The sequence below is a fragment of the Carlito syrichta genome, unplaced genomic scaffold, assembly GCF_000164805.1.
Source record: "Carlito syrichta isolate Samal-C Ts95f unplaced genomic scaffold, Tarsius_syrichta-2.0.1 Scaffold303195, whole genome shotgun sequence".
Taxonomy (NCBI): domain Eukaryota; kingdom Metazoa; phylum Chordata; class Mammalia; order Primates; family Tarsiidae; genus Carlito; species Carlito syrichta.
Genome location: NW_007247291.1, coordinates 384,247 through 396,011, shown reverse-complemented (window position 1 = coordinate 396,011; position 11,765 = coordinate 384,247). Strand labels below are relative to the sequence as shown.

The 11,765-nt window shown below is 43.0% G+C and overlaps 1 protein-coding gene across 3 annotated transcripts; it reads left to right on the top strand.

Moving 5' to 3' along the window:
* The first annotated feature begins 1,133 nt into the window (after window positions 1–1,133).
* On the top strand, window positions 1,134–11,543 carry MRPS23 (mitochondrial ribosomal protein S23). Of its 3 annotated transcripts, XM_021712343.1 has the most exons (6): window positions 1,134–1,233; window positions 1,786–1,956; window positions 9,702–9,779; window positions 9,968–10,094; window positions 10,335–10,337; window positions 11,088–11,538. In XM_021712343.1, the coding sequence occupies exons 1-6, from the start codon at window positions 1,190–1,192 to the stop codon at window positions 11,235–11,237; spliced, it is 573 nt and encodes a 190-aa protein (XP_021568018.1). In that variant the 5' UTR covers window positions 1,134–1,189; the 3' UTR covers window positions 11,238–11,538. The 3 variants fall into 3 exon arrangements, with proteins under 3 accessions (XP_021568018.1, XP_008056247.1, XP_008056246.1); XM_008058056.2 differs by lacking the exon at window positions 10,335–10,337 and having other exon boundaries at window positions 1,146–1,233; window positions 11,091–11,543; XM_008058055.2 differs by lacking the exon at window positions 10,335–10,337 and having other exon boundaries at window positions 1,146–1,233; window positions 11,088–11,543.
* The last annotated feature ends 222 nt before the right edge of the window (window positions 11,544–11,765 follow it).

The window sequence follows — 11,765 nt, the reverse complement described above, 5'->3', positions numbered from 1 at the left end:
TCACTCTGTTGCCGAGGCTGAAGGGCGCACTCACGGCCACTGCAGCCTTGACCCGCTGGGCTCAGTGATCCTTACACCTCAGCCCTCCAAATAACTGGAACCACAACAGGCACGGGCCACTACGCCCCTCTAATCTTTTGTAGTGACCAGCCTGTTGCCCAAGCTGGTCTCGAACCCCCAAGCCCAGGCAACCCTCTCGCCTCAGCCTCCCAAAGTGCTGGGATTACAGGCGTGAGCCACCGCGCCAGGCTAGCTCATTCATTTAAATAGCTGCACAGGATTCCATAGAATATACGAGTCATTTTCCATTTGATGGATTTTTTTTTTCCACAACAGACAATGCTGCAACGATAAGCCTTTCAGAAATAGCCTCATGAAAATATGCTAATTTCTGTGGAGTATGATTACTGGGTCAAAGGGCATACTATGCACGATTGATTTATTTATTTTTACAGTTTAACACTGAGAGTTAACGTTCCCCAGTTTTATTGGATTCCTTTTCGGATTCCTTTCGGAGGTTGGTTCCGGACACTTTCACTTTTCAAGCTCCAAGGAGGAGCTAGCCAGCGACGCCACCCGGGGAGAGAACGCCAGTTGCAGCCAGCATCCCTGTTATGGGGATGGCAGGCAGCACTCCGGGGGCAGAGGGTTTAGTGGGAGCACCACACAGCAGGACACGGACGACTCAGTCCTGGGGTCTAGCGTGGCCCCTGGCAAGTGACTGCCCCTCCTCGAGCCTCAGTTTTCTTCTGCGTAGTCTGTGACTCTGACCAAGATCAGGCTCAGTCCGTGCCTAGAGCCGGTGACCTCAAATGTCTGCTTTTATTATTCCCTTAGTTGGCTCCCCTACCACACGACCTCCGCGCAGCCCTACCTTCTCGAGGGGTGTTAGCTAAATAAAGCCAGAAAGAGTAAAGCAATCACCATAATTATCCCCTTCTAGATCGGTCATTTACTACTTCTGTCTGGCTTCGGCTCCCTCCCTCCCTTTGGCTCGGCTATCGAGTATTCCTGTCTGGACCCGGCAAGTAGCCCTGGAGCGCGCCGGTTTGGTCTATCATTTGCTTCTGCCTGCTCCGCTCTGCCGATGGGGGCACAGCGATCGGCCAGCAACTTATGTCCCTTTTACTTGGCGCTGCCGCTTCCGGTTCCGGTAGCGACTTGTAACGTTCTGTCTCAGGCGCTGGCCATGGCAGGCAGCCGGTTGGAGACCGTGGGGAGCATATTTTCGCGGTGAGTGCTTGGAGCCGGAGTGGGCTGAGGGTGTCCCTCAGGGAGGGGATTCTCAGCGTGCCACGCTCTTCCTCGAGTGGGCCTAAGCAGGGCGAGGCATTCTGTAGAGTGCAGGTGCCTGAGCCGGGTAGGCCCTCTCGTGCTCTCTCCTGGGTCCGAAGAGTTGTGCTTGAAGACGTCTGTCCTTGAATGTGTCTGTCCGGTTAAAGATTGTACTGTCCCTTTCCCCCGCAAGTGGAGGTCTCTTGGAAGAGGAAGGGAGGAGGAGCCTGGTCGGCCTGACTTGGCCGTCCTTGCACTTTGCGAAACGGAATGGGGGTGGGACACAAATAAGGAGAAGACAGACGGACTTACCCCCTGAGCATTGTTAGGTCGATTTGGGATGTGGAAATATCTTCCCTGTAGGAAGAAAGCATTGCTTTCCCGCCATTCACTCCCGTTCTGTGTTATGGACTGCGTAATGCCTTTGATATCCCAAGCTGTGCTAGACTGATTCAGGGGCTTGGGCGGCCTGTTGTAACTAACTGACCTTCGTCCTTTTCCCTCCCTAAGGACTCGGGACCTGATTCGGGCTGGGGTGTTGAAGGAGAAGCCCCTCTGGTATGACATATATATTGCTTTTCCCCCGCTGAGGGAGCCGGTCTTCCGAAGGCCCCGCTTGCGGTATGGCAAAGCCAAATCTCCCATCCAGGACATCTGGTACCACGAGGATCGGATCAGAGCGTGAGTGTGCATCCCATGTAGACAGGAGGCAACAGAACTTCAGAAGGAAATGTTTGGGTGGCAGTCTAACTTAAATAAGGAATTGAGTCAGAGACTTGTCCTGTGGAGAAAGTCTTGTGTGTCTACAGGTAGAGGATCAGTTCCTCTGCCCCATGGTGAAAGAAACAAGTTCTGAGAAGTGGAATCTAGAGCCCACCAACAAGCATATCATTGCATTTACAGCTACCTTTTTCAGGGCATTTGCTTTGTGCCAGGTGCTTTGCTAAGCCCTTTGCAAACACCTCAACCTCACATTAATCTCAATCTCAGGATTAGTCCTTACTCTAACACTATTAGGTAGGTATTTTTTCATTCAAGATGCGAGTAAGGTAAGTATCATTTCGTTCAAGAGGACTGTGAGGCTCAAAAGTTAACTTCCTGTGGTCAGTGGAGGGTGATAAATCTGGGAATCACATCTTTGACTCTGGGCTTATGTTGGTCATTGTGTCTGCCTTCCCCGGGAGTGGAGACAGGAAGAGTATGCTCTATGGATTTAATAGTTGGAATCTTTGAAGCCACTCAGACCAGAAAGATGCTTACAAATTCAAGCGATTTAAAAATAATCATCATCAGGCTGAGCACAGTGGCTCACACCCATAATCCCAACACTTTCGGAGGGCAAGGTAGGAGTTAAAGACCTAGATAAAACCTAGTCTCTACAAAAAATAAAAAAATTAGCCAGGCATGGTGGTGTGCACCTGTAATCCCAGCTGCCCTGAGATGGGAGGATTACCTGAGTCCTGGAGGTTGAGGCTGTGGTGAGTTGGGATTGTGTCACTGCACTCCAGCCTAAGCAGTAGAGTGAGACCCTGACTCAAAAAAAAAGAAAGAAAGAAAGAAAGAAAAAATTACTAAAAATTTGAGGGTAAGTGCTTACTTTTCTGTTTCCTCTTTTATTATAAAACTAACACATGCTCATTGTAGAAAATTTAGAAACAAAGGAAAAGTTTAAAGAAAGCACACATCCCCCATAATCTCACCTTCTAGATTTAATGGCTTAAAGGCAAGTCTGGCTACTTATTTAGCTGCATGACCTTACGCAAATTACCTCTGTAAGCTTCAGTTTTCACAGAGTAAAATAATAATCACACTTGATATTGTCATAAAGGTTGAGTAAGGTAACGTGTAAAAAGATTTTGGTTCAGTGCCTGACACAAAGTGTGCCTTCAATAAATGTTAACCATTATTGTTGTCATTATTAACATTTGTGTCTGTCTCCTTCCATTATTTTTTTGTGTGTGTGTGTGTAGATATATGTATGTATGTGTATATATATATATAATCAGTAGAATAAGATACAAATAATTTTCTTATTTGTTTTGTTTTTAAGTTGGACTCTCACTCTGTTGCTCAGGCTGGAGTGCAGTGGCACACTTACGGCCACTATAGCCTTGACCTGAGCTCAGGCAATCTTTCCACCTCAGCCTTCCAAGTAGCTTGAAATATAGGAATGTGTCACCATGCCTGGCTGATTTTTAAATTTATTGTAGAGATGAGATCTTGCCATGTTGCCCAAGCTGGTCCCAAACCCCTGGGCTCAGTCAGTCCTCTGGCCTTCGCCTCCCAAAGTGCTGGGATTAGAGGTGTGAGCCACTGTGCCTGGCTGGATGCAAATAATTTGTGTCCTTTTTCTCTAATGAACATTATTGTGCGTATTTTCCCATGTTATTAGGCATTTAAAAAATACATTAACCTATTGTGAATGTTCTGTGTTGAACTATTTTCCTAGTGTTGGACATTTATGGTGTTTATATGAGCAATAATAAATAGTGATATTTTTGAATATCTATTTTCTCTGATTATTTCCCTAAGGTGTATTTCTACCACTAGAATCGATTAAGTCAAGTGGTGTAAATATTTTTAAAGCTTTTACTGCAGTTATCTCATTGTGTTTCAAATAAGTTGGCCTAATTTTCACTCTGATTAGCAGTTTCTGAGAGTTCTTATTGTATCCTTGTCAGCACTGATAGTGATTATTTAAACATTTTTTTCTGATCTAGATAGTTTAAAAATAGTATTTAGAGATTCTAACTTCTTCTTTGATCATTATTATTATTTTTATTTAATATTTTTCTCTTAAAGATATAGGGTGCTTCTTTGATTTTTAAGAAATTTCCCCATTTTCATGTTTATTGGCCATTTGAATTTACTTTTGAAATATCTGTGTTCTTTGCCTATTTTAATAGTTGCTGTTATTTGTCAATGAGAGTTCTTTAAAATTAAAGATGTTAATCCTTTGATATATATTGTACACATTTATTCATGTTATTTGCGATTCATGATGTCTTTTCAATGTATAGAAGTTACTTCTTTCATTCCACCAATTTCTTTGGTATCTGCTATATGTTAAGCATTGTGCCAGATACTATGCGAGGCACTGAGGTCTTTTATGTTTTGAAATCTACCAGGGTTCTCTTTTTGTTGGCTTCATTGTCTTTAGGCTTAGAGGGTTTAGGAAGGTCTTTTTCACTAAACTTGACCATCTTTTTCTGAGTTAACTTTCAAAATGCAAATAAACGGTTGAAACTAATAGAAATATTCATTCTTTAATCTACTTCCCTCCTTCCTGCACCTTTTCCCATAAACCTAAATAGCCACAGAAAATGTGCTTCTAATGGTTCCCAGCAGGATTTTTAAAAATGCTTTTAAAGATCTCTACTCTTTTCATAGTAAAAAAGAACAGCTCAGTTGCCACACTTTTTGGGGGATACTTCTCTGCTGCCTGCCTTTGTATACCCTGAGTTCTTTGTTCATGTTGTCCCTGTTTGGGTCTTAGTCTGTCATTAATAGTTTTGCAAGCCAAACACCCTGTCTGTATTTAATAACAAACACTTATTAAGCACTGTCATAGACCTGGCATTGTCATTCTTTTTTGTATCCTCAATACCTATGTATGGCATAGAAATTGCTCATTAGTTGTGTCTTGCATGAAGAAACTGATGGATTAATTAATGAACAGATGAACCATGAGGCTAGTAGAGGGAGACATGAGAAAATTCCTTGGAGAGGAATGATGGAGGGCCAGGATTGGAGCTGTTTGGAGAACGGCCATCCAAAGTTCTGTTAGTTCCCTGAAATAATTTCAGGAGCAGTGGGTTAGAAATGATTCCTGTGGCCACAGTTATCTTTCCTGTATACATGTATAAGATCTAAGTAAGCGGTAATCACTCACTGGGAGTTGGTTTTTTTTTTTTTTTTTTTTTTGAGTTGGCGCCTCACTCTTTTGCCCAGGCTGGAGTGCAGTGGCATGCTCCCGGCCACCGCAGCCTTGACCTGCTGGGCTCCGGTGATCCTTCCACCTCAGCCTTCTAAGTAGCCAGAACTACAGGCACGCACTACCATGCCCGGCTAATTTTTGATTTATTGTAGAGATGAGATATCGCCAAATTGCCTGGGTGGGTCTTGAACCCACGTGCTCAGGCAATCCACTCGCCTCAGCCTCCCAAAGTGCTGGGATTACAGACCGAGCCACTGAGTCCAGCCTCACTGGGAATTTACTGACAAAATCTTTCCCCTCAAATACTGATGTCAATTAGTTTTTAGTAGCTAGAATTTGTATGGTTTCTTTTCTCTTAAATATTTAGACCAAGCCGGGCTCGGTGGCTCAGCCTGTAATCCCGTGCCTTTGGGAGGCTGAGGTGAGTGGATTGCTTGAGCCCGCAGGTTTGAGACCCGCCTGGGCAGCGAGACCTCATCTTTACAATAAATCAAAAAATCAGCCGGGTGTGGTAGCGCATGCCTGTAATTCCGGCTACTTGGAAGGCTGAGGTGGAAGGATCGCCGGAGCCCAGCAGGTCGAGGCTGTGGTGGCTGGGAGTGGCCATTGCACTCCAGTCTGGGTGACAGAGTGAGACTCCAACTCAAAAAAAAAAAATTAAATATTTAGACCAGAGAGTGTGCCTAATGGAAATTAATACACATCTCCTATTCTTACTGCTATTTCCAGATGCAAGAAAAATGGAATTAATAAGGTCATTATATTCTCTACTGGGGCCCAAGCACCTTTCATTTGAAGACTCCCCACTGCTCTGCCCCCCCCACACACATACACAGCACTCCTTTGAGGTAGCAGAACAAGTATGTTCTTGCTCTACTTGGAAATTCTCAGGATAGAATACAAAGTCTTTGGGGGAATTAAATGCTTTTTCAGCATCTTTGTGCCCAGGCCCATTGCATGCATTAGGCAGGATGCTCTTGTGGTTCATTTATACTTTAGAATTATTTGTGCTTCTGCTGTAGATAGCATTGGAACTGGATGATACATGCTTGGAGAATGTGGAATATTTTTCTGGTCCCCTTTTTCTTGTTAACTATTACTATCAATGCCAATATAGCCCCAGCTACTTGGGAGACTGAGGCAGGAGGATCACTTGAGTCTAGGAGTTCAGGGCTGTAGTGTACAATTTATTATACATGTGAATAGTCACTGTACTCCAACCTGGGCAAAATAGCAAGACCCTGTTTCTTAAAAACAGAAATAAAAAATGTATAACCAAATAAAGTGAAATTATAACAGTATTGGAAGAAAACATGGGAGAATTTTTTAAAAATCTGAGTGATAAAGGCCTTTCTAAGCATGACATAAAATTCAGAAGCCATAAAAGACAATTTAAAAATTTTCTGCACAATAAAATACCATAAGCAAAATCAAATGACACATAACAAACTGGGAAAGATTTTTGCAAATTACCTGATGGACTGATTTTCTATTTATATGACTACAAAGTTTGCTTACAGATAAATAAGAAAAAGACCATTGTTTTAACTTGGGCTGCTGTAGCAAATTACCATAGACTGGGTGGAATTTTATTTGATTTTTGAATCAGGGTCTCACTCTGCCACTCAGGTGGCGTGCAGTGGCACAATCACAGTTCACCATAGCCTCGACCTCCTGGGCTTAGGTGGATCCTTCTGTCTCAACCTCCTGAGCAACTGAGACTATAGGTGCACACCACTATGTCTGGCTCATTTTGAAATTTTTTTATAGAGATGAGATTTTGCTGTGTTGCCTAGGCTGGTGTTGAATTCCTAGGCTCAAGCAATCCTCTTGCCTCATCCTCCCAAAGGGCAGATTATGGTGTGAGCCAGTGCACCTGACTCATGAAATTTATTTCTTATAGTACTGGAGGCTGGGAAGTCTGAGATCAGTGTTCTAGCATGGTCTGTCCTGAAGGCTCCAGCCATGACCTGATTACCTCCCAAAGGCCTCAACTTCAAATACCATCACATTGCGATTAGCCTTTCAACATGAATTTTGGGGGGACACAAACATTCAGTGCATAGCAACCACCAAATAGAAAAATGGGCAAAGGACATGGACAGTTCACAGAAAAGAAAATTAAGTTTGCTTTAAAATTTGAAAAGCCATCCAGTCTCATAAGAAAATCAAGTTAAAACTACAGAAAGTAACGATTTCTCACCTATCTTGGCAAAGATAAAAAAATTAAAATATATAATTATATGTATATGTACTTATATGACATATTGTTACATAGTTAAATATATATAATGTATTATATATATGTGTGTGTATATATATATTTTGGGTCAGAGTCTCACTGTCGCTCAGGCTGGAGTACAATAACACACTTGTGGCCACCCTGGCCTCGACCTGCTGGGCTCCGGCGATCCTTCCACCTCAGCCTTCCAAGTAGCTGGAACTACAGGCGCGCAACCATGCCTAGGTAATTTTTTTGATTTATTGTAGAGAGGAGGTCTCGCCAAGTTCCCCAGGCTGATCTCCAACCCCTTTGTCTCCATCTCCCAACATGCTGAGATTACAGGCATGAGCCACTGTACCTGGCTATGTTTTTTTTAAAGAGACAGAGTCTTGCTAAGTTGCCCATGTTGGTTGTGAATTTCTGTCCTTAAGCAGTCCTCTTGCCTCAACTTCCTGAGCAACTAGGACTACAGGTTCGAGCTTCCCACTTGGCTGGAGAATGTCATTTGGTCAGGATATGGGGAGATGGGCACTCATACTTGTGTGTTTGTAAATTGGTACAACCACTTTGGAAAGCATTTTGGCAATTTAGAAAGCTTCATTACAAATGCAGATATGTTGATACAGTAATACCATTTTTTTTTTTTTGAGTTGGAATCTCACTCTGTCGCCCAGACTGGAGTGCAGTGGCCGCTCCTGGCTACCGCAGCCTCGACCTGCTGGGCTTCGGCGATCCTTCCGCCTCAGCCTTCTGAGTAGCCGGAATTATAGGTGCGCGCTACCATTCCCAGCTAATTTTTTGATTTAATTGTAGAGATGAGGTCTCGCCTGCCCAGGCGGGTCTTGAACCTGTGGGCTCAGGCAATCCACTCACCTCAGCCTCCCAAAGTCGTGGGATTACAGGCTGAGCCACCGAGCCCGGCTAGTAATACCATTTTTATGAGTTTATTCCACAGGCTTATTTGCACAGTGCATTAAGAATTGTAAATAGGCCGGGATCAGTGGCTCAACCTGTAGTCCTGCGCTTTGGGAGGCCGAGGTGAGTGGATTGCCTGAGCCTGTGGGTTCAAAACCCGCCTGGGCAACTTGGCAAGACCTCATCTCTACAATAAATCAAAAACTAGCCGGGTGTGGTAGCACACGCCTGTAGTTCCAGCTACTTGGAAGGCTGAGGCGGAAGGATCACCAGAGCACAGCAGGTCGAGGCTGCGGTGGCTGGGAGCGGCCACTGCACTCCAGTCTGGGCGACAGAGTGAGACTCCAACTCAAAAAAAAAAAAGAATTGTAAATAGAGGTAATCATTGCAGCACTGCCTAGAGTAGCACAGGGCTAGAAACAATCTACAGGCAATGATGATCTTTAAGAAATGTTAAGTAAAAAAGGCAAGATGGCCGGAGAGGAAATGGGGAGTGACTGCTTAAGGGGTACAGAGCCTCCTTTGAAGTTGCTGAAAATGTTTTGGAACTAGATAGAGGTGATAGTTGCGTAACTTTGTGAGTATACTAAATGTCACTTAATTGTACACTTAAAAATTGTTAATGTGGCCGGGTGTGGTGGCTCATGTCAGCATTTTGGGAGGCCAAGGTGAGAGGATTGCCTGAGCCCACAGGTTTGAGACCAGACTGAGCAATTTGGTGAGACCTCATCTCTACAATAAATCAAAAAATTAGTTGGGTGTGGTGGTGCGTGTCTGTAGTTCCAGGTACTGGGAAGGCTGAGGCTGAAGGATTGCTGGAGCTCAACAGGTCAAGGCTGCCGTGGCTGTGAGCATGCCACTGTACTCCAGCCTGGGTGACAGAGTGAGACTCCTACTCAAAAAAACAAAACAAAACAAACAGTTAGTGTTATGATATGTGAATTTGCCTCAGTTTTTAAAAAGGCAGGAGGGAGGGCAGGGTTCATTATTTTTTGGATTAAAAAATGGGGCTGCGAACAGGAATGACAGTGCACATATGCTTGTGTGTTCGTGGAGTACCTCTGGATGGATATACTACAAACTGGTTTGTGTTGCTTCCTGGGAGGGGAACTAGGGGATTGGTGTGCAGAATGGTGAGGGAGTATTGCTTTCCACTGGTTGTCCTTTTGTACCATTTGCTGTATTCACCATGCACATGCCTGCATTACTTACTTAAGAAACAAAATTGTTTCGCTTAGGTTATGTGGGTCATGCCTTAACTCCTCAGGGCCTAGCAGTTATTCTTTATTCCTTTCACTCCACTTCAGTAATATAACTGGAGATTTGTATCGTGGTGTTTGCATTTTCTAGGAAATTTTATTCAGCCTATGGATCTGGTCAAAAGGCTTTTGATCTGTTCAATCCAAACTTCAAGTCTGTCTGTCAACGGTAAGCCATTTTATAATTCTTAGGTTATTATTATTATTTTTTTAAGGATTTAGTTATCAATTTGAGGAATTTTGTTGAAAAAACTGTTCCTGTAGGAAGATCTCTTGAGGGAATACTTGATGTTGTGTAACAGCACGTCTCAGTGACTCTGACATTCAGATCTAAGATGTGACTGCTTGGAATTCCAGGTTTGTGGAGAAGTACATTGAGCTGCAGAAACTTGGAGAAACAGATGAGGAAAAATTATTTGTGGAAACAGGGAAAGCTTTATTGGCAGAAGGTGTCATTTTAAGACGTGTAGGAGAAGCAAAGACTGTGAGTATTTTATTGTTAAAATTGTAAGTAGGAGCCGGGCTCCATGATTCAGCCTATAATCCCGCGCTTTGGGAGGCTGAGGTGAGTGAATTGCCTGAGCCTGCGGGTTTGAGACCTGCTTGGGCAACTTGGCGAGACCTCATCTCTACAATAAAATCAAAAAATTAGCTGGGTGTGGTAGTGCACGCCTGTAGTTCCAGCTACTTGGAAGGCTGAGGCGGAAGGATTGCCGGATCCCAGCAAGTTGAGGCTGCAGTGGCTGGGAGCGGCCCTGCACTCCAGTCTGGGTGACAGTGAGACTCTAACTCAAAAAAAAAAAAAATTGTAAGTAGGATTATAATTGTCTCTTGGTATCCACGGGTGGAATTAATTCCAAGATTCCCGCAGATACCAAAATTCTCAGATGCTCAAGTCCCTTATATAAGGTGATGTGGTATCTGCTTATAACCTAAGCACATCCTCCCTTGTACTTTGATAATCTACAGATTACTTATAATACAATGTATGTTATACAAATAGTCATTATACTGTGTTTTTTATATTTTGCATTTTTTTATTGTTGTTATTTTTTTCTTGTACTTATTTACTTCTTTAAATATTTTTGATCTGTGGTTGGTTTAATCTGCATATATGGAACCCACAGATACACAGGGTTGAGTGTTGTTGCCTGTTTGTCAAAAGTGAAAGGGAGGCTTTCTTTCTCCAACCTTGGCTTATGTTCTTAAACTCCAGGTCAAATACTGTTAAATTGAATTTACTGGAATTTTGTGATAATGACTGTTACTTGGAACAAGTGAGTTTTTAGTAGGGCTTTTGAAATTGTAGTTCTGTAGAGCTTTTTATCCTGTTTACTAATTGTTTTAATTTGACCTGAGATATTAGTGCTAAATTTTTCACTCAGTGATAGAATGTGCCTAGTCATAGGGCTTTAGCTACTTAATTGAGTGAAAATGGTAATGCCTTTGTGGTATTTACATCTGCTCTTTTATGCAGCAGGCAGGTAGTCACGTTTCCTGGAAATCTGAAAACATGAGTGTCAGACCCCAAACTGAGTTGGAAGAAAACCAGCCTAAGAAAGAGGTTCCGCAGGACCAGCATTTGGAGGCATCTGAAGAACAGACAAAAGGTCTCTCTCCTCCCTGAAGACTTGTGTACTGTGTATACTGACATCCACACTCTGCTCACTAACTGAATGTTGAACTATTTTTAACAGTTGAACTGTGTAAATGTTTCTTGATCTCTAAGGCACTGTTTGCCTTCTCTTAGTTCTCATTTCTGGGTTGTCATAAAACTCAGTATCATAGTTTGACAGAAGCAGTTATGTGAACTTTTATGTTAGGACATTACTAAATAAAGAATTCCCTAGCTGCTTATAAAGTAAATTTACTTTGAAATTGTAAATAACATGAGGAAACCTTTATAAAGAGTGTTTGAAGGGGACTCATCTGAGTAGGTTTGCTTGGATATTTGTGTTAGCATGTATGCTGGCTACATTTGATTCCCTGATAGGTATCTCTTCTCTGGATCCACCAGACTTTTAACATGCACACATGGTATGGTCCCTTGGCCAGCCATTTCTGTCTGCAGATAACCTTTGTGTTTGCTGTAGAACTATTAACCCTTCAACTTTGAGACGCCAAGCTGACTTGTGCTTTTCCGTAAGAGTGAGGA